Source organism: Tachysurus fulvidraco, chromosome 13, assembly GCF_022655615.1.
Source record: "Tachysurus fulvidraco isolate hzauxx_2018 chromosome 13, HZAU_PFXX_2.0, whole genome shotgun sequence".
Taxonomy (NCBI): domain Eukaryota; kingdom Metazoa; phylum Chordata; class Actinopteri; order Siluriformes; family Bagridae; genus Tachysurus; species Tachysurus fulvidraco.
In genome coordinates, this window is record NC_062530.1 from 10,214,648 (window position 1) to 10,236,718 (window position 22,071).

Here is a 22,071-nt window from a genome sequence, read left to right on the forward strand (position 1 = left end):
TTATTACCATGCTGCCAAATGGCTTAATCATGCTAAAGGGAAATTGGATATGATTGTTTAAACTTCATTTCAGTACTGTACTGTAAATAACTCACTATGGATAAAAAGACCTGTCAGCTTGTAAATGTTAAATGCATTGTGTCATATGTTGCACAACAGGCATACATTTGTTGTTCATTAGTTACTGAACAAAGGATTTCCAGATTAGAAATCTATAAACACATCAATATCAGTTTAAATGTGAACGCGAATACAGTGTAGAATGAAAGTACACAGTTTCTTTCTTACACCAGATGTCAGTAACTAGCTCAAGACATGTTTGGTATCTAAAATATTCTTCTATGTTGTTTTCACTAAAGCTAAGCTGCTAATGTAGCTAACAAGTTAAGAATGATTATAGCTGCTAGTTTATCTAGTTTAACTAGTTTAGTTACCTTGTAATCAACACGTCTAAATCACCGCACATTTGTCTCATAAGACACATTTTGAACTATATCATCCAAATTATTTGCTCCATTCAGTTGTCGAAATCCAAATGATTTCATAATCAAGTTTTTAACATATATTTGTCCAGAATTTATAAACAACATATATTTGAGCTGATTTAAGGGAATCATGTGAAAATCTAGAAATGTACTACACTAAAATGGAGGCTTTAATTAAAAAAAAAAAATTCAGACATCATATCATGGCTGATTGCCTACATTACATTTTTTTACAAAATTCAAAATCAGCCATTTAATTATACGATTATTAATTTGTGCAATGTAACAAGTGAAGACTTAAGCACCTGCCTGGTTTAATTCATTTCCTGGGTTTGTCATTCAAATTATGTAAATAACATGCATATATTTCACTCCTCTGACGTTACTAGATTTCTTTTGAGTAGAGAGTATTTTTTTTTTCATCCAAACTATTTGATAGTTACTTATGTGACACCCCACACAAAGAGATCTGGGTATAATTCAAATGAGGAATGACAAAAATCATTTCAGTTTGCTTTAATTTTATGAACAATCTGTGTCCACAGTTGAATTTAAGGAGATTTGTCCTGCTGGTCCTGGCTACCATTACTCACCCAACACCTTGAAATTGAATCCAAGGGTTGCTGAACCACACAGACCTGCTCTGGTTTCTCAGATCAATCGCACTTCGACTACAGTGACTAGATACGATACATCATTATTACAATCAACAACAAGAAATGAGCCGCCACATAACCAAAGACCTACAAGACCCCAATCTCCAACTATCAGCCATAATGTCAAGATTCAGCAGTCCAGTACTGGTCAGAGACAACCACTTACATCAGAAGTTTTCATCATTCAGAGTGAACCACAGCTAAGTCAGCACAGACAAACAGGAGGGCTTGCTTCATCAACTAGCCAGCCAAGCAGGGAACGTCCCTGTGAGTACCAGCAACATGAAAATTAACCAAACTTCTCTGCCAGATTTACAAATGTCTAAGTAATGCTGGGTAATGGATAACCCACTCAGATTAAAACGCTATTTTCACATGTCCACATGCATGAGCCCACAGATGTCGATTACTTTCTAGTGATTGATTGGGGAGAGAGGACATAGATAAAATAGAATAGAAGCCTTTATTTTTGTGACATATAAATTACAGCACAGTGAAATTCTTTCTTCGCATATCCAATTTTGGAGGTTGGGGTCAGAGCACAGGGTCAGCCATGATACAGTCCTCCTGGAGCAGAGAGGATAAAGGGCCTTGCTCACTCTTAGACTCCTGGGAACGAATGGAAAGGATTTTTGTAAAATAAAATATAGACTGATTTATATTTAATACTTTGACAGAAGTCAGCTCAAAATCCAAATATCTTTTTTGCATTATTTTATTATGTAGCCTACTGTATATTTTATGATGAGCATGATACATTTTGTTCAGTTGTTATTAGGACCCACACAAGCAGGCCATCGATTATCAGACAGCATTATTCTGAATTCGGACCTCTCCGAGTTCCCGCAACGGTCCGTCCACCTCCACCCATAACAGGTCAGAACCTTATTTAACTTTTTTGTACTCTCGTGTATTTTTCCATTTCCACTCTAAGTATTGTAGCTTATTTTCATAGGGCTATATGGAGAGATTTCCAATGTGAGTTAATGTAGCTATGAAATCTGATTTATACTATATATATATATAAAAAAAACTTTTCTTACATGTTAGCTGCATTAGCCATGTGGCTTCAGTTAAACCTGTGCAGAGAAAAGCAATCCTCAGACATCAAGCATGTCTTGAAAAGGGAAGATTAGGTACTCTACATTTTTTTGGTAAGAGGCAATATTTATTCTAGCAGGTTTTTTTCACAGAATAACTGAACCCTCATCCTTTTGCATTGTCAAATGGTTTTTAATGTCATCCTTTCTGAAAATGGGAAAGGTATCTGTAAGCAGATACTGTATTGAAAACCACACAGACTATAACGGAGCCAGCAAGCTGTTTAAATTTCTAATTCTGGGAAATGTGGACACAATACTGTATGGAATATGGTTTCAGTCCATTCCTTTGATATGTAAAGTGACTGAGATGGTGCCAGTGTTTTATGCAAGCCAAAAATGTAGACTTGGACAGAGTTGAGAGAGTAACCCTAATCATTCTATAAAATGAATTTCAGTGAAAGTTGTATCTTCTACTCCAGTGTTCTGCTAATACATATAATCTCAGTCTTTTTTTTTTTTTTTGGGGGGGGGGGGGGAGGTGTTCTTACAGTTATGTTAGGAGTGTGAGACATGGTGCATGCTTGACTTTATCCTCAATGCTAACAGCTTCCTGCTGTATAGTCCTTGATACATGATACAGCACATAGGCTTTTTTTTTTACCTAGCATAGCTAATCAGGGCTTTCTCCTGAAAAATGGACATGGGGTAGGATTATTTCCAACATGTTTTCTAATAAAAGGCTTTTCTCACTGTCTGCTGTCTGTCTGTCTATATCATCTGCCTTTTGGACAACAGAGCTTCAGTCTAACATTAATGTCTGTAAATAAAAATGGTTAGCTAGTTTATTGAGGCTTATACAGCCTTATGCTGGTCAGGTAAGTCAGTGATCAACAAATCCAAGAAAGCCGCTTTGTGCTGCAAGCTGATTCTCCCATATCAGGGCTGAATAGTGTTATAAACATTCAAAAAATCAAAACAGGTTTGCCGTTCAGGTATCCTGTTCTGTCTTTTATGGCATTTGACATATTGTACAAAAGTGGGCAAAGTGTGGGAGAGAATTCGGCATGATTGTAGTAGATACATAGAGGCAACACTGACAGACGGAGGGAACTACAAAGTATTAAGGAAACTCATACTTGCTAATGACAAGTAGCTTTATGTTTAGAAAGCAAAACATTAAATGTTGTAATACTGGACATATTTTATCCTCTGAATGGATTCCTTATGTCCTCAGGGATTAGTAGCCTGATGGCAACAGTACTCTTTGTAGTGTGAGCAGCTTAAAAAAAATCAGTCCTATGCACATCTCTAGCTGACATTAATTAAGTAATCAAAATGTAGATAGACCAAACATACCTTGTTTGATAAAAATTAAAACAACACAAAAGGATAAAAAAGAGAACAGAAAGCTGTCTGGCTGTGTGTGTGTGTGTGTGTGTGTGTGTGTGTGTGTGTGTGTGTGTGTGTGTGTGTGTGTGTGTGTGTGTGTGTGTGTGTGTGTGTGTGTGTGTGTGTGTGTGTGTGTGGGTGGGTGGGTGGGTGGGTGGGTGGGTGTGTGGGTGTGTGTGTGTTGTAGTTTGGCCCAAATTCATATTATCGCATCTACAAGACATGCATTGTGCAACCCTAATAGTTTCATTCTAACTCATCTGATAAATATTATATTTTAGCCGTTACATTTAACCAGTCACCATTGCTACTGTATTTTCATTGTTTGTGTGTTTTACAGATAAACGTGCATGTGAAGCTAACCCTCAGGTTTGTGGGCCGGGTCGGTGTGTTGATATGCCTGGAGGTAAACACACATGTCATTGTAATCCTGGGTTCATCCTCAATTCTCAAGCAGGTCATTGCCAAGGTATGAAACCTTCTCCTCCTCTTTTAAAATCAAAACCACACTCTCTCTGGGAGAAAAATACTATTGTAAGCTACTTTTTGGGTAATTGGTACTGGAGTTTGTGCACATACAAGGAGCAATTAATTTCAATATGTTGCAATTTGTGTTGCTGAAACCAGACTTGATTAAATGACTTTAAAAGCGTTTCTACTGGCTAAGGGAGGGACAAAGCAGACTGAAGAGAAGTGTAGTAGAGTTAGGATGAGAGACCATGACAGCCTTCAATAGCAAGCAAAAAAAAAGAAGAAAAAATATATAGAGAGAATAAAATATATTATAATACATTTAAAAGCATAGAGTATTTCCATGACTATTTTGTTCAAGCAAAAAACTTGTGACTTCCCAGTCAACATTATTATTATTATTATTATTATTATTATTATTATTATTATTATTATTATTAGTTAGTTAGTTAGTTAGTTAGTTAGTTAGTTAGTTAGTTAGTTAGTTAGTTAGTTAGTTAGTTAGTTAGTTAGTTAGTTGGAATGAACAGATAATGTCTCTAAACTGGGATTCCATGGCATACAACAAAAAGTTTATTTTTTTTGGGGAGGTTTGTTCCTTTCATTTATAATCAGAATGGGTAACTGCATGACCCTGATATCTTAAAAAAAACACCATGCTGCCAGCACTGTTAAACAGATACAGACAGTGTCATTGCAGTATGCGATATTCTGTATGCACTTCATTGATTTCAAAATAACAGAACAAGTAGATTACATTTTAAACACTGGCACTAAATAATGGATTCCTAATAGATCTAATAGAACATCTGAATAATAAGTTTGGATTTGTTTGTGATGACTGAGGTCTCTGTATGTTTTCATCGGAACACAATAACCTAAACTAAAATTCAGCATTTGTCTATGGAGAGATTTTTGTTTTTCTCATGAATTACCAAATCTCTGCATTTGATCATTTTACATTCTTTAGGCTTTACTACATTTTCCCATGGACCTTTTAAAGCTCTTAAAGGTCAGAGTTCATTTAGAAGGGTCTGAAGACTTCGGTCATGCTTTCAGACATTGGCCTCAGCAAACAATTTGCTTTTGTTTTCAAGAAGCTTTGTATGTACCGTCCACATAATCACCTTTAGAGTTTTATTTTTGCTGGCTCGATAACCTTTTGACCCCGAAGGTCACGGGATCCAAACCTTTAAACTTCCTCAGCTGTTCTTTTGTCCATGAAGTCTATGTCCCAAATGTTAGGTATCATTTGAGCGGAGCCACGTGCAATAACCGTGTAACCATCAGCCTAATAGTCAACAGTTTGCTATTATATTGACTACAGTAACAAAAAATCATCTTTGTGATACTGTCAACTGAATCGTCAATTAAATATAAAATATTTCAAGTGTACATCACAATTATTTTGTAATTATTTTATTGTTATATTTTTATTTATTTAATATAAAATAGGCGTCTTTCTAACTTGCAAACTGGAAACTCTGAATGCGGAGGTGGATAAGATGATAGACAAAATTGAGAGGATCATTGGCAATAGTCACCAGAAGATAATTGTAGCTTTGCTGTAAGAAAGAAAGGTACAAGTTGCCTATTTGACTCGACAGTGAATCTATTACGAGGCTGTGGAACTATGTGGACATTGGAGACAATGGGCATGTCTATTGATTTTTGTACTACATCGCATATTGCTGGAAATTTTACTTTTTATATGTTACTGTACAGTACATCCTTAAACTATCATTTTATTTATGGCTTAATTATAACCACTTCCAAACTGCTTATTATACATATTTAATATAAAAAATTTTTAAACTTTTTTAAATACCAAATACATATTTTCCATACAGTTTCAGTCTGCAAAGAAACCAAGCTGTGTATCATTATTTTTTCTTGTGTTGATCTTGTATTAAGAGTTTGAAATCAGAGACAGAGACACAAAATTTCACCTTGGGGATTAATAAAGTATTCTGTACTACTCTGTTTTACCAATCAGATGGATCTGGGGAAGCTAAAACACCATGCTTCATATACTGTATTAGAATATATATATTACCTTACATATCATTTAATTACACTTTATCTCTTTACTTTATTTACTTATTTGATTTTATTTATTCATTTTTGTGTTTATTTTTTTGAAAACCAACTTTCTGCCTTTTTTGTGCAGTACAACATTGGTCATTATTTTCCATCATACTAATTAGTAATAAATTTGCATTATAATTGATTATAACCTATAGGCTGAATTTAGATATTCCTGTAAACCCGCTTGGTTTGATGTCTACTGTTAAAAATGCAATACAAATGATGAATTAAACTGAGTTTAAAAAGTCTAAAAAGTATTCCGCACGTTGAAAGTTTCAGTCTTATTATTACATTCATAAGCAAAATGAATGGAAATGTATCTGTTTGTGTTTTCACAGATATAAATGAATGTTTGTTGTCTCCAAGGCCGTGTTTGAGTGGTCACTGTGAGAACACACTGGGAAGTTTTCAGTGTGTGTGTCCTTCAGGTTACCAGACTAATGCCCAAAAAAACCTTTGCACAGGTCAGTATGTGTTAGTTAACAGCACTTTTGTCTCTCTCTCTAACAGTGTTTGCAATAGGCAGCAAAACGTTATCTTGGGTGTGCTGATACCGTCTTTTATTGACGTCAGATAAAGTTTCTTGCCAAATGTTTTCTTTTTAACAATTCATCTAAATTGTTCTCTGCCAACATTTTTTCTGTAAGTCATATTCAGAGTTGGGTTTTGTGTGCAGAGTTTTCAGACCTATTCACCCTTTGAACAAAAGGTTTTATATACAATGTTAAAGAGCTACAGTATATTGAGTGCTCCATATATGCAAACCATAAAAAATTCTAGATAGATATCTTCTAGATAGAATCCTACAGGAGTTTTTGTAGCAGGTTCATTATTTTATGTTTAGTAATTTCTTGTTATAAAAATAGTAATTATAATCATGCAAAAAAGCAATATATAGCATGAAATATATATTGAATTAAAAAATTAAGCAAAGTAAAAGACAATTACATAATATAGCAAAATAATGTAAATACAAGCATAAAGAAAATTTAGCCAAAAGAACCTTTTTTTTTTTTGGCAAAAAGCGTTCTTTGGAGCTAAATAATGAACCCTATTGCTCTATGTAGAAGAAAGTAAGATTGGAAATTTGTATGGATAAAATGATGACCTACAAGAATCACAGTTGAGTGCTTGTTAAGCTTATTATTCATATCGTGGCCATGTTCACTTTACAGAGATGCATTTATCAATTTTCTACTTTTTAAATGATTAATTGACAACCTATTCCATGGCAGAATTCCAAAATGATAATAAATCACATTTTTTATATATTACAGATATTGATGAGTGTCGTCTGATCCCTAACCCTTGTGTAAATGGGCGCTGTGAGAACACACACGGCAGCTTCAGGTGTGTGTGCAGGACAGGATACAAACTGCAAAACAACACCTGCACAGGTAAACTCACATTCTGCATCTCTGCTACTTCAATTCTTACTCCCACTGAATCTCAGTCAGTGTCTAATGCCACCTATTTCTATTGAACAACAGTGACACATATGAGCATATAAAGATGTGCAACTTATAATATATAACTTAGAAGGGTTCAGGTAATTTGCAAGATCTGTGTGTTTCAGACATTGATGAGTGTGATGACTCACTCCGCTGCCCAGGAAAGGAGTGCGTAAACACTCAAGGTTCCTACAATTGTGTGTCCTGCAAACCTGGATTTGGTCTCCTTAATGGCCAGTGCTCAGGTGGTTAAATCAACACGTGTTATTCATTTAAAGGAGTGTTATTCAACCACAAATGAAAAAAGCACATGTACATATTTGTCTCCAAATTGTTCATCAGTCAAGTTTGCTGTCCAAAGTTGACATGGATAGTTTTGTTCTAGAGGTGCAATGTTAATGGATCTTATAGCCTCCGGTTTCCCATTATAGCTTTCATACATGAAATAGTTAACTCTGGGTCATTGTAAACTCTGGGTAAATGAACTCCTGGGTTATCTTGTTTCATGTTTTGCTGCCTGACACTACCGAGCCATTTTTATTACGTTTATTAAACCCTGGGTTTAGAACAACAATAACCCATTAACCCATTAATAAATTAAGACTTTATGTCTTTTCATACAATGATTCATAAGTAGTGTTAAGGTGCACATATACTTCAAGTTTAAGTATACTATTTATGCTGGTATTGTACTACATTTACATGTTAAATTCTGCAGATGTGCACACGCTACACACTAAATGACAGGAGAATATGTTCTGTGGCCATCTTGCCTAGTAACAGCAAGTACAAATCTGCCTGGTTTCAACCTTGCTATTCACATGTGGGTTTTTTTCTGCCATCCTCTTAACAATTCATTACTATTTTGACATTAGCCTTATTGCTTATTTTCTCATGTCACACAGATATTGATGAATGTCGTCAGCGTCCATCTCTTTGCTCTAGCGGCCGCTGTGAGAACACACCTGGCAGCTACAGATGTGTGTGTAATAAAGGTTTTAAGCTACAGGGTAACATCTGCACAGGTACAGCATAGACTGTCTTAAATTTCATTCTGAATTGTTATATTAACTGGCTATATATATTGCTCTTTATTTGTGTATGGCTCTTTATGATAGAATACATTTCTCTTTGGCAAATCATTTAAGGCATTTACTTTAAGTCATTTTAGTTAATAGATTGGAGACTTTATTGTAGGATTTATTTCAGCTTTTATATCAGAATTCTGGTGCATAAGATGTTGAGTGTCTCTCTAAAGACTCTGAAACATTAGACTTTTAGAAGCTTCTGATTGGCCAATTGTCATAAGAAGTAGTTAAATGTGAATAGAGTCAGAGCCATTTTGTCCTGGGTACCATGGGGAAATTTAAGCAACTCATCCAAATAACCATCAACATCCATTACACAAATTAAGTCACAAATTAATCTTCAGGCATGAATGAACTTTGGTTCAAAAGGCTCAACTAAATATTAACACATGAACAAAAGAACGAATGAAGGAGTTGGAGGCATCAGATAACAATACATACACCTACTATTAAGAGATTCTGCTACTCTGTGACGGGTATAAAGAAGCCAGGGTGAAGTTTTTAGGGGTGATTAGCATTTTGAGTGCTCTGTTGTATGCAGATGAAATAAAAATAATACTCAGCCCTATGTAGAGACGAAAAATGGTGAGGCATTTAGAGGCACTGTGAAGCATGGGGTGGTAGCATCATGTTGTGGAGGTGTTTTACAGGAATACAGAACAGAAAATTGATGGCCAGTGGATTGTCTAGAAATACAGAAATAACACAACAAAATATCAGCCGGAGAGTTAGAACAATGATCTTACACATACCTCCAAAGTTGTAACAAAATCGCTTAAAGACAAAAACAATAAAAGTATTGATGCGGCAATCATAAAACCCTGGCCTGAATCCCATAGAAAGCTCTGAACTGGAAAAGATATGTCTGAACAAGAAGTCTCCCAAACCTGACTGAGTACCATCAATATCCTAAATAAAACAAAAGCTGACATTTTTGACTGAACACAGGAAGTATATGGTAATGGTAAAAGCTATCTATCTATCTATCTATCTATCTATCTATCTATCTATCTATCTATCTATCTATCTATCTATCTATCTATCTATCTATCTATCTATCTATCTGTCTGTCTGTCTGTCTGTCTGTCTGTCTATCTAACTTAATGTTTAGCTTTAATTATTAAAGTTGCTACTGATATTTATCACATATTTTAAGTCATTAAGTAGTTTAAAAATGCAATGTTCATAAGAACAACACTAGCTAAATTATGCTTACATAACAAAGTGCCCCAGTGGTGAAATGCTTGGTTTTGTTGTGTCCTTGTGAAATTAATTCAGATTTGCTAAACAAATACTAATGGATTTGATCTCTTAATTCATTTTAAAGAACTTTGATTGCTCCCGAAACATCAAATAAATGGTCTCCAGTGGTATACATACAGTACATGCATCTGTGTGTTTCAGATGTGAATGAATGTGAGGACTCTCTGCAGTGCCCTGGTCAGGGATGTATTAATACACTGGGTTCATATAGATGTGTGTCTTGTGAACCCGGGTTTGAATTAACCAACCGAAGATGCACAGGTAAATATATTTATCTCTAAATTTCTTCATTCGTGTATTCATATATTTATAGCATTTATATAATATTCATATAATCTGTTCTATTAGATATCGATGAGTGTCGTCAGTTTCCTGCCCCATGTGCCAATGGGCGCTGTGAGAACACACCTGGCAGCTACAAATGTGTGTGTCATACAGGGTACAAGATTCAAGACAACAAATGCACAGGTGAAATATTCATTCACAATCATTCAAAGAGAGAGAGAGAGAGAGAGAGAGAGAGAGAGAGAGAGAGAGAGAGAGAGAGAGAGAGAGAGAGAGAGAGAGAGATGCCTACATATTTATTTATGTGTGTTTGTCTGTGTGTTTGTGTTAGATATAAATGAGTGCGAGAACCACCTGCAGTGTCGTGGTCAGGTGTGCGTCAACACTCCAGGTTCATACCGGTGCAGGTCATGTGGAGCTGGATTCAGCTTTCATAATGGACAATGCACAGGTCAGCAACGACAGTTTTGTCAAGTTTTATCATATTAGATTTATCATGTCCGGCACATTCTGCATGTTATGTTTATTAACTTACGATAGTCAACTAACTCTGAGTAGATTTAATTAACTACTGTACCTTAGCGAATTAGCAAGCTAATATTAGCTTGGGAGTCCATGTCCTGAATGTTGCTACCTGTCAACAGGGGATTGTGCTTGAATCTGATCAATTGCAAAATCAATCATACAATGGCACCCTGAACCAGAGTTACTTACATAATTATCCACTAAAACAAACATCCTCATACTGGTTCTCTAGTAATATCAGTCTAACAACCCTGAAACATAGTTTGAATCATAGAAGGCATAAACATTTTTTAAGTTCTGATATATGTGCTTCAGAAAGAGGTAGGTCTTTAGAGACAGCCAGTGACTGTTTAGATATCTAGAGGAAGTTCATTCCACCACCAAGTCACCATAACTGAGTCTTGATGCATACCCTAAGAGATGGTGGGACCGGTCAAGCAGCGCTATAGGGTCAGAGATAGTGTGGTACAGTGTGAGGTGTAATAATTGCTTTAAGATAAATTGGTGCTGGTCTGTTTTTGGCTTTTTGGCAAGCATCAGTGTTTCATCAGATGCAGACAGCTATAGTCAGTGGAGTGAGTGCACCAACAGTGTGGTGTGAGAGAACTTAAAGTAGAAAATTTAAAGAAATATTATCCATGATGATTAAATTTATGATAATGACTATGCAATTTTACCTTAAGGTTCCCGTTCTTAATCTGTCTCCATCAGACCTCACAAAAATGTTGCCTACCTTCAGAGTGTCTTTCCCATAAGAAGAATATGATTGACTAAACACTATGAAATAAAGATCTATATATAAGGCAAAGTGTAAAGTATGTTGTCTTGTATGCTTATGTTGTTTTTTGTGTCAGATGTGGATGAGTGTGCTCAAAACACACATCGTTGTGCTAATGGACGCTGTGAAAATACCCCCGGAAGTTTCCAATGTGTGTGTCAACCTGGATACAGATTGGAATCGAATGCCTGTATAGGTAATTATAAACTCTTTAGTTGTGATTATTATTTAGTTGTGATTATTCAGGAATGGCTGGTTAGTTTTAATTATTATTATTATTATTATTATTATTATTATTATTATTATTATTATTATTATTATTATTATTATATTTTCTGCATGCTTAGATGTGGACGAGTGTGAGAACAAGCTTCAGTGTCCAGGACAAAAGTGTGTGAATTCGGTTGGCTCTTTCAAGTGTGTTTCATGCAGTCCAGGCTTTGAGGTCATTAATGGCCAGTGTCAAGGTAACTAAAAATCTGACTACTATTATTACATTTTCCAGCTATTTGAAGAAATATACAGTTAGCAATGTGATACACATTTATTAGCTTAGTTAGTTACAAGCTTGCTGTCACTCTCTAAGCATACAATTGAATATACTGTAAAACAGCAACTGACAGCAATGCAATAAAGCATAAAAAGGTTTAGCCAAATTTATCCAAATATAGAGTGACTCGATACACAGAAGGTCAGTGGAAATAAAGACGATAGAGCGTGTGTGATCCGTGAAATATTCTCAAATGTACAGTGATAAACTTTATTACTTGTCAGTCAGTAGTAAGAATTCCTACTGGTGATTTCATAGTACAGCAACTATGTGATACGTGTGACATGTGTGATTACCAATTTTCTTGTGCATTCAGGTGCTCTAACACTCAAATGTAGTACCTGTTTAAGCATGATTTGATAAATTAAGGTATTACACTGCTGAGCTACATGCTGAGCCCTCTGCCCACTCCCCAGGACTTGTACGATACAAGAACCAGAAACTGGGCAGGGAAAATCACTACTGACCCTTCACATCCTTTACACAACCTCTTTCAGCTCCTCCCTTCTGGCAGGCGCTACAGAACTTCGCTTACCAAAACTGCCAGACACAGGAACAGTTTCTAATCACCCTGATTACCAACTCACCATAATTATATTCCCTGCTTCATATCTACAAGTACTGCATTATCATAACTGTCAGTCATCACATCATCCGTATAGGTTACACACAACCGCTGCTGTATATTGCACAAAATCATAATATTGCACAATACTGTTATTTGCACTTCCATGCAGTTCTCACACTTTATGTACATAACTGATCAGTCATATATTCTGTAATCATATTTAATACTCATACTGTCTATATTGTATCACATCTGCATTGTCTTGTATAGTCTGCATTATCTTGTATAGTATAATGTTATTTACAGTATGTGTGAGTCACAAACAGCTGGAACCAAATTCCTTGTGTTTGTCAACACACTTGGCCAATAAACCTGATTTTGATTCTGATGTCTTTCAAGTCCCAGCATAAAGAGTTACAATAAATGAGACTCGAGGTCTGTATGTTTGTGTGTGCAGATGTGGATGAGTGCAGTCACACTCCTTCCCCATGCTCTAATGGCCGGTGTGAGAACAGTCCTGGAAGCTTCATGTGTGTGTGTCGCTCTGGATTCAAACTGCAGGGAAATACCTGCACTGGTGAGAGCACACAAAATGATAACAGCATTTTAAGAGCATTTTAAGAGCAAATTGTAAGAGCATATAAGATTTTTATGTTATTTATTTTTAATGTATTATACCTCAGCTTGACCACAGCTATTTGACAACTCAGCTAAAGCCCTCTTTCATTTACATACATTAAACATGAGTACAGATTCACTCACTAGATTCACATCTAGTAGTTTAATAAAGAAGAATCCTGTGCTTGCAGTTTCATGAATTCAAGTCGATTCATTTCTGCGAGTTTAATCACAAATTTTGAAAAAAGCTACAGAAAAATCTAACATTTTTGGCCATGCAAACATCTAAAACTCTGCAAAATCCTGGCACTGTTTCAAAAGAACGTGTACCTTGTTACCAAGTGACAGAATTACTTGGATTCCATTTATCTGCAAATTAACTGTATTTGTGTTTGATAGTTTGAAAATATGCATTTTGTTTCCCAGCTTTGCTCCAAGCCCCTAAGACTAAAGGTGCATGAATCCATCAACAGCATGAATGCACTATTCTCATTTCATTAGTCATACAAATAAATGCAAATAAATGTACATATGTGTAAATGGTCTACTTCTCTAACTCTGTTTCAGATGTTGATGAATGTGAGAGCTCTGGAATATGTGGGGCTATGAGTAAGTGTGTGAACACAGACGGATCATACAGGTGCGAATGTTTGCCTGGTTTCCGTGCTGCAGGACCTGGACGCCAGTGCCGAGGTCAGAGATATGACATTGTCTGAATTTGCAGAGCTTGAATTTATTGACTGTCTAAATCTAATTTGGTGTTTTGTCTCATTAACACAGCCATAAGCCATCAGCTCTCTTGTTTTACTGCTACAGTCATGATCATAATCCCTCTAACACTTGACACTAATTCTGTCACTACATCTTGGCTGGAGAAATGAATGCTTTTTTTTATTGGGTATAACAGACATTAACGAATGTTTGGAGGACGAGTTCTGCTTCCCTAAAGGAGAGTGTGTGAATACAGATGGTTCATACATGTGTGTGTGCTCTCAGGGTTACTACACAAGTGCCAATGGAACTCTCTGTCTTGGTACGTGTTCAATATGTGTTTAATGCTATGCCTAGGCATGTACTGATATTATCACATCTAATTAACATAATTTCTTAGACTAGAAATAATCCCAGTGTTTCATGTACTGTTCTTGTATATAAAGGGTGGGACGATATGGCCATAACATTTAATGTAGTTGATACTTAACACATCATTGTATTGCAGGGTATGTATTACTGTATAAGTTCTTATAGTAAAACTTTAACATGTGTGTGTGTGTGTGCAGATGTTGATGAGTGTACCCGGGATGGAGTCTGTGAGGACGGACGCTGCAAAAACACTGATGGCTCATTTACATGTGACTGCAAATCTGGTTTCACTGCGAATCCGGAAAAAACAGCCTGCTTGGGTAACTCTCTCTCTCTCTCTCTCTCTCTCTCTCTCTCTCTCTCTCTCTCTCTCTCTCTCTCTCACACACACACACACACACACACACACACACACACACACACAGACACACACTTTTCTGGATAGTGGTTTCTCCACTGTGTCCATTTACAGTACTTTTATATTAACCATTAAATAACTATTTATTTAAACTCATTAAGTGTTATGTTTGTTGGTGTTCTTATACAGTTAAAAGAGAGTAGCTTGCTATTCAACTCAGGAACATCACTGCTGTAATTAAAACTGTTTAGAAGAAAAAAATTATTTGTAAAATACTGTATACAAAACTGCACAGTGAATCTGGGATTTTCTTCACAAATCCGAGCTTGTTAGGAAGCTTTGGTCAGCTTAAGGTCAGCTATGATACTGCAGCCCCGGAGCAGCAAGGGTTAAGGGCCTTGCTCAATGGCCCAAAAGTGGCAGCTTGATGGTTGAACCCCAACGTTCTGATCTGTAACCTAAAGCCTCTTAACTATTAGAGTCTTCCTTGAAAAATTTGCAAATTATTGATAGGATGCAGTGACAGAAAATATAGTGTAATGTACCTTGATCTGCACACTCATTTATCAAGCGGATACAGACATGTTTATTAGTAAATTGTTTGAGTATTTACAATAGAAATTTGGTGTTCATGAAAATCTTGTTATTTCTGGAAACATGTTAGTGTTCCTGAGTTCACATAATCACATAATAAGACGGATTAATGTCGACTCGAATGACTTCAGTATCATTTGCATGGATGCTGCACTTTTATATTGTCACAAAATGTGAGGTGAGACAGATTCAGATGCAGGTGAGCATAGTTTATTAACCCATAGTCAGGCAGACAAAATGTAGGGCAAGATCAAAGACAGACAAGGGTCAGGCAAAGCACAACAATACAACATAAATAAGGCAGAGACAAAACATAGCAGTGTGGTAAAACAAACACAGTAATAGAAGACTTTGTAATGGTCAGGGGCAGAACGTTTAAAGTGTGTGTCGTTGTGTGTCTCTGGATTGCAAACATAGCCATAGAGTATTCTGGGAGACCTGATACAGATGAGACAAATAAGAATTGGTCACTCAATTAAGTAGAAATGGCACTGTATAAAAGTAAGGTTGGTTTTAATGGCTCAGGGTACGTCGGTTGTATCGTTTTTTTACTGCTGTGTTGAACTGTCAGAAGCAGCAGTTAGTGAGTGACTGATGTTACGTCTCATGCTGCAATGTGCTGCATATTCCCTAGTGTGCTGCAGACCATTTGCATCCAGTGGACACGTCCTTCTGCTGTCAGACATTGCCCAGAGTTGCTGAAACAGGTTGATTTGATTTAAAACATGAAAGAAAGAACGAAAGAAAGATAGAAAGAAAAAAACATAGCAGTTTCTCTGTGTCTCTCTGAGTTCAATAGATATACATGTACACTATACCATATATATTTTATATTTTAAATCTATTTTTGACTTTCGGTCATCATGTCGGCTGTGTTATCTGGAACTTTTAATTAGTTTTGAGGATATAACCAAATGCAAATCAGGTGTGTTGTGTACACCAAAGAAAACCTCTGATTCTGAAACATTTGCAAATGCACAGCTTTTGGCTCAATTTGGCTTTTGCAAACATTTAAACACAATCTTACCTAAAGATTGCCCATTGTGCATGTGTGTGTGTTTCAGATGTGGATGAGTGTGTGGACTCTGATGGGAGTGTGTGTGGTTCTCAGCGCTGTGAGAATACCATCGGCTCGTTTCGCTGCTTCATCACCTGTGAACCTGGATACAGCCTCACGGCAACAGGAGAGTGTGTGGGTAAGATCGCGAACACACACATTCACACACACACTCACATATGCATGCACACTGCAGAATTACAGAATGTGCTATTGTTTGGGTGGAATTTGGTCACACCGGCCCTTTCTCTGTCTCTCAGACATTAACGAGTGTGCAAACAAGAGTGTTTGTGGCCAGCACATGTTCTGTAGGAACCTGATTGGTACATATCAGTGTATTTGTGACCAGGGGTATGAGACAACACCAGATGGGCGGTCCTGTGTGGGTAGGTCACACGCATATACACATTTGTGCCCATATATGCCTTTTTAAAACCATTATTTATGATTGTTGTATACTATGAAGAGGAGTAAGAAAAACTGTGATACAATAATGTTCATGTGAATAGATGTAGTGTTATAGAGTAGCTGAATTATTTCTGTGTATGTATGTGTTTGTGTAGACATTAATGAGTGTGCGGTGATGGTGGGTGTGTGCGGAGCGGCACGCTGTTGGAATGTTGAAGGTTCATTCATGTGTGAATGTGAGAAGCGGCAGGAAGAATTTGACCCACTTACAAGACAGTGTGTAACCACAGGTAACACACACTCACACCCACACACACTCTCACACACACATACACACACACACACACACACACTCACACTCACACAAAAGGGTACAATAATACATTACCACCCCCTAGTGTAAATGACTAAAAATACAGCCACTTCAAAAAATACAGCCAAGTCAAAGAAGCCATTGTCACACATACAGTACATTACAGTAGAATTAAATTCTTTCCTTCACATATCCCAGCTTGTTAGGAAGTGTAGTGTCAGCCATGTTATTGTACCCCTTGTGAAGAGAGATTTAAGGGCCTTGCTCAAGTGCCCAGCAGTGGCAGCTTGGCAGTGCCGTGGCTTAAACCCTGACCTTATGATCAGTAACCCAAGGATTAAAGAGCCCACTAATAACCAAGGTCTGGAATAAATCATATATCTACAGAAAGACTGGCCATCTGTCCAGGGTCTGTGCGTTATTGCTCCACACTGAAGGCTACCGGCTATTCGACTTGTGTTTATTTAAAAAATTAACACTGATCAGCCATAACATTAAAACCAGCTGTTTCAATTACGTAGGTCTCCTTTGTGCTACCAAAACAACTCCAATACGCACTCCTTGCATGAAGCTGGGCTGTGATATCTCGCACAGCAGTATCAAAATTATATCATTTATATCCTGTAAATTGTGAGTGGGGCCTGAAATGGTTTAATATGTTTGTCTAGCACATCCCACAGATGCTTGATTGGATTGAGAACTTGAGAGTTTGAAGGCCACATCAACACCTTGAATTCTGTACCAATGCCATTACCGTTGCATTCAAAGGGTGTAAATAGTCTGCAACAATGTTTAAGTAGGTGGTATGTGTTAAAATAACATCCACATGGGGTCAGTAAGGGCACTCTGATCCAGTATGCTTCTACCCAGCCACTGACACCTTTCTATCATAGACAGCATTAACCTTCATCAATTTGTGCTAGAGTAGTTCTTCTGTGGAATTTCCCCAGACAAGCTAACCACATATATCATTTACTATAACCCTGTAACCAGTTCACTAGTTATCCTTCCTTGTGCCACTTTTGGTATGTACTTTTGCCACTTTTGGTATGTAACCAATGCATCCCAGGCTTCATAAGATCTGCTGTCATCTAACACAGTCATCATGCCATCACAACTCGGCCCATGTCAAAGTTACTCAGATCCTTACGCTTGCCCATTTTTCCTGCTTCCAACACATCAACATTAAGAACTCACTCGCTGACTAATATATCCCATGCCTTGAGATGTACCATTATATATTAATTTCACTTCCCCGTGGTTTTAATATTATGACTGATAGGTGTATTCATCTTTTAATAGTTTATTGCCTGAGGGTGCAGTAAAAATAATGAGAAGGCACTTGAGGTTAAATGCAATAAACGTTACTTTACTATTACATACAGTATACTAGAACCAGTTGTACATTCAGTGCCATTTTATTATGCACATTAGCCCTCATTATTAGAGTGAAACAAAAACAGTGGCATCGTACTGTAGCAACTCAATACAGAGCACTTCCTCTGAACTGAATATTGAATTCATTATAATTGTTGTCATCCGGAATGGAGAAAGGTGTCACAGCAGCATGATAATACGAATAGTAAGTGAATAAAAATAAATATAGATATAAGATTTTGAAGTGTCTGAAAACAATCTAAACAATATATGTAGCAGCCTGGTGTGTGTGCATATATAGATTATGTGCAAAAGTATACCAGGTTAATTTTATTCAGGTGTAAGATCAGAAACTCACCTAAGGACACTAATCTATGTATCTGATGCCTTTGTGTGTGTGTGTGTGTGTGTGTGTGTGTGTGTGTGTGTGTGTGTGTGTGTGTGTGTGTGTGTGTGTGTGTTTCACTGTCAGGGTCAGGGTCAGAGTCATTATCACACCTACCCCAGCCTGGAGAGCAGATAGAGTGTTATTTTAACGTGGATCAGAGGGACCAGTGTGCAGTCCTTTCTTCTAATACGACTGTACAGGAGTGCTGCTGCACTGTGGGGCGAGCCTGGGGACTCAAGTGCCAGTACACTTTCTGCCCACAAGCTGGAACATGTAAGCAAACACATAAACACAAGTTTTGGGATGATAATCAGGGGTGCCTGGGATAAATGCACAGGTTTTAAAGTCGATTATTTTGGACACAAGAATAACAACACCTCTAAGAATTTTAAGAAAAATACAAATAGCATATGCTGTGGTGGATTTCTTTCCAGCCCAGACTGATGATACATGGAGTCAGTGACAGTCATGTAAAGTGATAACATAAAGTGAAACACACCCTAGATTTGTCTGGATAATTTTTGTAATGAATGTAAACACAGCAGGTAAATTACTAATCTTTTGTTTTCATGAAATGCACAGCTCTTTTACCAAGGACTCACACACGTTGAGAGGTATTACCAATAAAATAAAATTCACCAAATCTAGTCATGAAGAGCCAAATCTAATAGAAAGTGTTGAAGCCAAGTATTATTTCATTAGCATTTGTTATTAAAGATTAACTAAACGTCAAGACAATTTCTTAGACAAATTTTCTTATTGGGTTTCCAAATTTGTGGGTTCGACCTCCACTTTGCAAAAGATAACATTATTTAGAAATATTTCCTAGTAAAGGATTAATGTGAAAGAGCTTCCCGAAGCTCAATATTATATGACACCATTGCAAAGCCATAGCAAAGACCTTAAACATCTCTGACAGCACATTTAATTTGATAATATATAAGTGGAAATTTCATTAATCCACAACTAATTGCCTCAGGATAAGTGTATCTATGAGGATTTAGTAGTAGAGGATTTCACATCACATTCTCAGACAAATGATAATGAAGGTGAAAAAAAAATCACAATCTTCCTATATCTCATACAAAACAGCTTTGCAAAAAAAAGAAAAGAAAAAGAAAAGAAGCACAGAGATCTAAAATTTACAAAAAAAAAAAAAAAAAAAGATTTTCTGGGACAATATACCGTCGTCAGTTAAAAGAAAAATAGATATATTTGGCAATAACTCAGCTTAGAAAGTTCGAGTTCATGATCCTAAGAACTCTGTACCCGCAGTGAAGTACAGAGGTAATAGCATTATAATATTGGCAGTTTTTCTGGACACAGTACTGGGGCATAAGCAGTCACTGAAACATAAATGGAGCGATATACCAGAACATTAAGACAATATATATGGGGAGAAAATGGCAGTTTCATCAAGCTAACAACCCCAAAATAACTCAAGAAGGTCTTAAATGGCCTAGCCAATTCCCTAAATTCAGAATCTTTTTATGAATTTGACATCACAAGTTCATCAGAGGAAACCTTGTTACACTTGGGACATGAAGATGGTTTGTCAAGAGGAATTTTCCAATATAAAGCAACAATCCTTCAAAAAGATAATTAAAGTACAGTCACTTTGCATCCAAGTACTAATATTGGTCATTTGTGTCATAGGAAATAAGTTTTTCCTTATCAATTGTTTTTAAAACACATCACTGATTATGTTTATGAATTTATCATTTATATTCATATTCAAAGGCAGAATTTAAAAGAGAATATGTGTGTACATTTGAAGTGGATATTATGTATGCAGTGTGTGTATACTTATTCTCCTCACTGTACACATGGACTGTATATATGAATACACTTGGACTAGCTCAACACACATTATTACTTGACTATGGTCATTAACTGTAGCCTTACAAAGTGACCTATGTTGTAAGTTTACCTGATAAACTGGCAAGTAAGCGTGTGTACACACCTGTTTGATATTTTCCTCAGCTGAATTCCAAGCAATGTGTCCGAACGGACGTGGATATGTGACTTCTGCAGTGGGGGCCTTCGGCTATAGGGGTAACACACACACACACATACACACACACACTTTATGTTGTAAATAGTAACTCTTCCAACACAAAGCCCTGTGTATATGTGTTTGCATTGTTGTGCTTGTTGTTGCTGATTGGTGTGTTGTGGCATCATTGCAGACGTGGACGAGTGTAAACTCTTCGACCCCGATGTGTGTAAAGGTGGTGTGTGTGTAAACAACATCCCTGGTTACTCGTGTTACTGCCCCAGTGGCTACTACTACGACATGGACTTATTGGAGTGTATAGGTAAGAATTATCTGTACTTATGGCACACACTGTTATTATTTCCTTTCTTTATATGATGTACCATATACTTTCTGACCCATTTTTACTTAACTTAACATCAGTGCAAGTCTTTGACATCCAGATTGTATGAGTAATATATAATAGTAAGACATGACTCATTTGTGTTTGTCTTTCCTTTGTACAACAATGCTTGCTTTCATCTCCAGAGATTTCATTCCTAGATAATACAGTCAAGTGAACACTGAAAGAAATAATATTTATATACACTCCTGAACAAAATCAAAAGACCTGGGAAAATATATATAATACTTACGTATAACATTATTATAATTGTCAATAGTATAAATGTCAATTATTTTGCACTGGTGGATTGTAACCAGGTTGTAAGTACTTCTCCAAAATGCCAAAATAAAAAACAAGAGCAAGAGACACAAAATACAGAGTAGGCAACTTTATTGAAAACTTCATTTGAACTCAAACAGGCTGGTCATCAGCTGATCAAAAGTTTAAGACCATAGCCTTTAAGTTAAAATCTGTGCAAAAATATGTCTTTAATGTTATTGTCCTTCAGACAGTCATGATCTCTGGATGGCAAAAGCAAAAAGGCTTTCTGTTTTTGAACGTGGCAGGATTGTTGAGTTGCACAAGCAAGGGCTCTCGCAACATGCCACCGCTGCCGAGGTTGGACGCAGTAAGACAGTCATTTTAAATTTTATTAAAAGATCCTGGGAGTTATGGGACAAAAAAATCGAGTGGTAGACCCAATAAAATTTCACCTGCACTTAGCCAGAGGATCCGATGGGCTGTCTGTGAATCTATGACCCAAATTAAGGCCATTACTGATGCTGACTGCAGCCCAATAACCATATGATGGCATCTGCGAGAGAACGCTTAAAGAATGTCTAAAAAATGGCTTT

At 36.7% G+C, this 22,071-nt stretch overlaps 1 protein-coding gene across 5 annotated transcripts in view; it reads left to right on the forward strand.

Moving 5' to 3' along the window:
- Window positions 1–22,071, forward strand: part of LOC113638814 (latent-transforming growth factor beta-binding protein 4-like) — a 56,617-nt gene that overhangs the window by 29,018 nt on the left and 5,528 nt on the right. For 2 of the 5 annotated variants that reach the window (XM_027140272.2, XM_027140276.2), the window contains 23 exons: window positions 1,031–1,408; window positions 1,910–2,017; window positions 2,863–2,889; window positions 3,914–4,042; window positions 6,471–6,596; window positions 7,410–7,529; window positions 7,709–7,828; window positions 8,489–8,608; window positions 10,076–10,195; window positions 10,283–10,402; window positions 10,551–10,670; window positions 11,599–11,718; window positions 11,870–11,989; window positions 13,098–13,217; window positions 13,826–13,951; window positions 14,166–14,291; window positions 14,539–14,661; window positions 16,358–16,489; window positions 16,611–16,736; window positions 16,914–17,048; window positions 18,921–19,109; window positions 20,820–20,891; window positions 21,026–21,154. In XM_027140272.2, the coding sequence (XP_026996073.2) occupies window positions 1,031–1,408; window positions 1,910–2,017; window positions 2,863–2,889; window positions 3,914–4,042; window positions 6,471–6,596; window positions 7,410–7,529; window positions 7,709–7,828; window positions 8,489–8,608; window positions 10,076–10,195; window positions 10,283–10,402; window positions 10,551–10,670; window positions 11,599–11,718; window positions 11,870–11,989; window positions 13,098–13,217; window positions 13,826–13,951; window positions 14,166–14,291; window positions 14,539–14,661; window positions 16,358–16,489; window positions 16,611–16,736; window positions 16,914–17,048; window positions 18,921–19,109; window positions 20,820–20,891; window positions 21,026–21,154 (3,006 nt within the window). The remainder of the gene's footprint in view (window positions 1–1,030; window positions 1,409–1,909; window positions 2,018–2,862; window positions 2,890–3,913; window positions 4,043–6,470; window positions 6,597–7,409; window positions 7,530–7,708; window positions 7,829–8,488; window positions 8,609–10,075; window positions 10,196–10,282; window positions 10,403–10,550; window positions 10,671–11,598; window positions 11,719–11,869; window positions 11,990–13,097; window positions 13,218–13,825; window positions 13,952–14,165; window positions 14,292–14,538; window positions 14,662–16,357; window positions 16,490–16,610; window positions 16,737–16,913; window positions 17,049–18,920; window positions 19,110–20,819; window positions 20,892–21,025; window positions 21,155–22,071) is intronic. The other 3 variants (XM_047822432.1, XM_047822431.1, XM_027140274.2) reach the window with 3 other exon arrangements.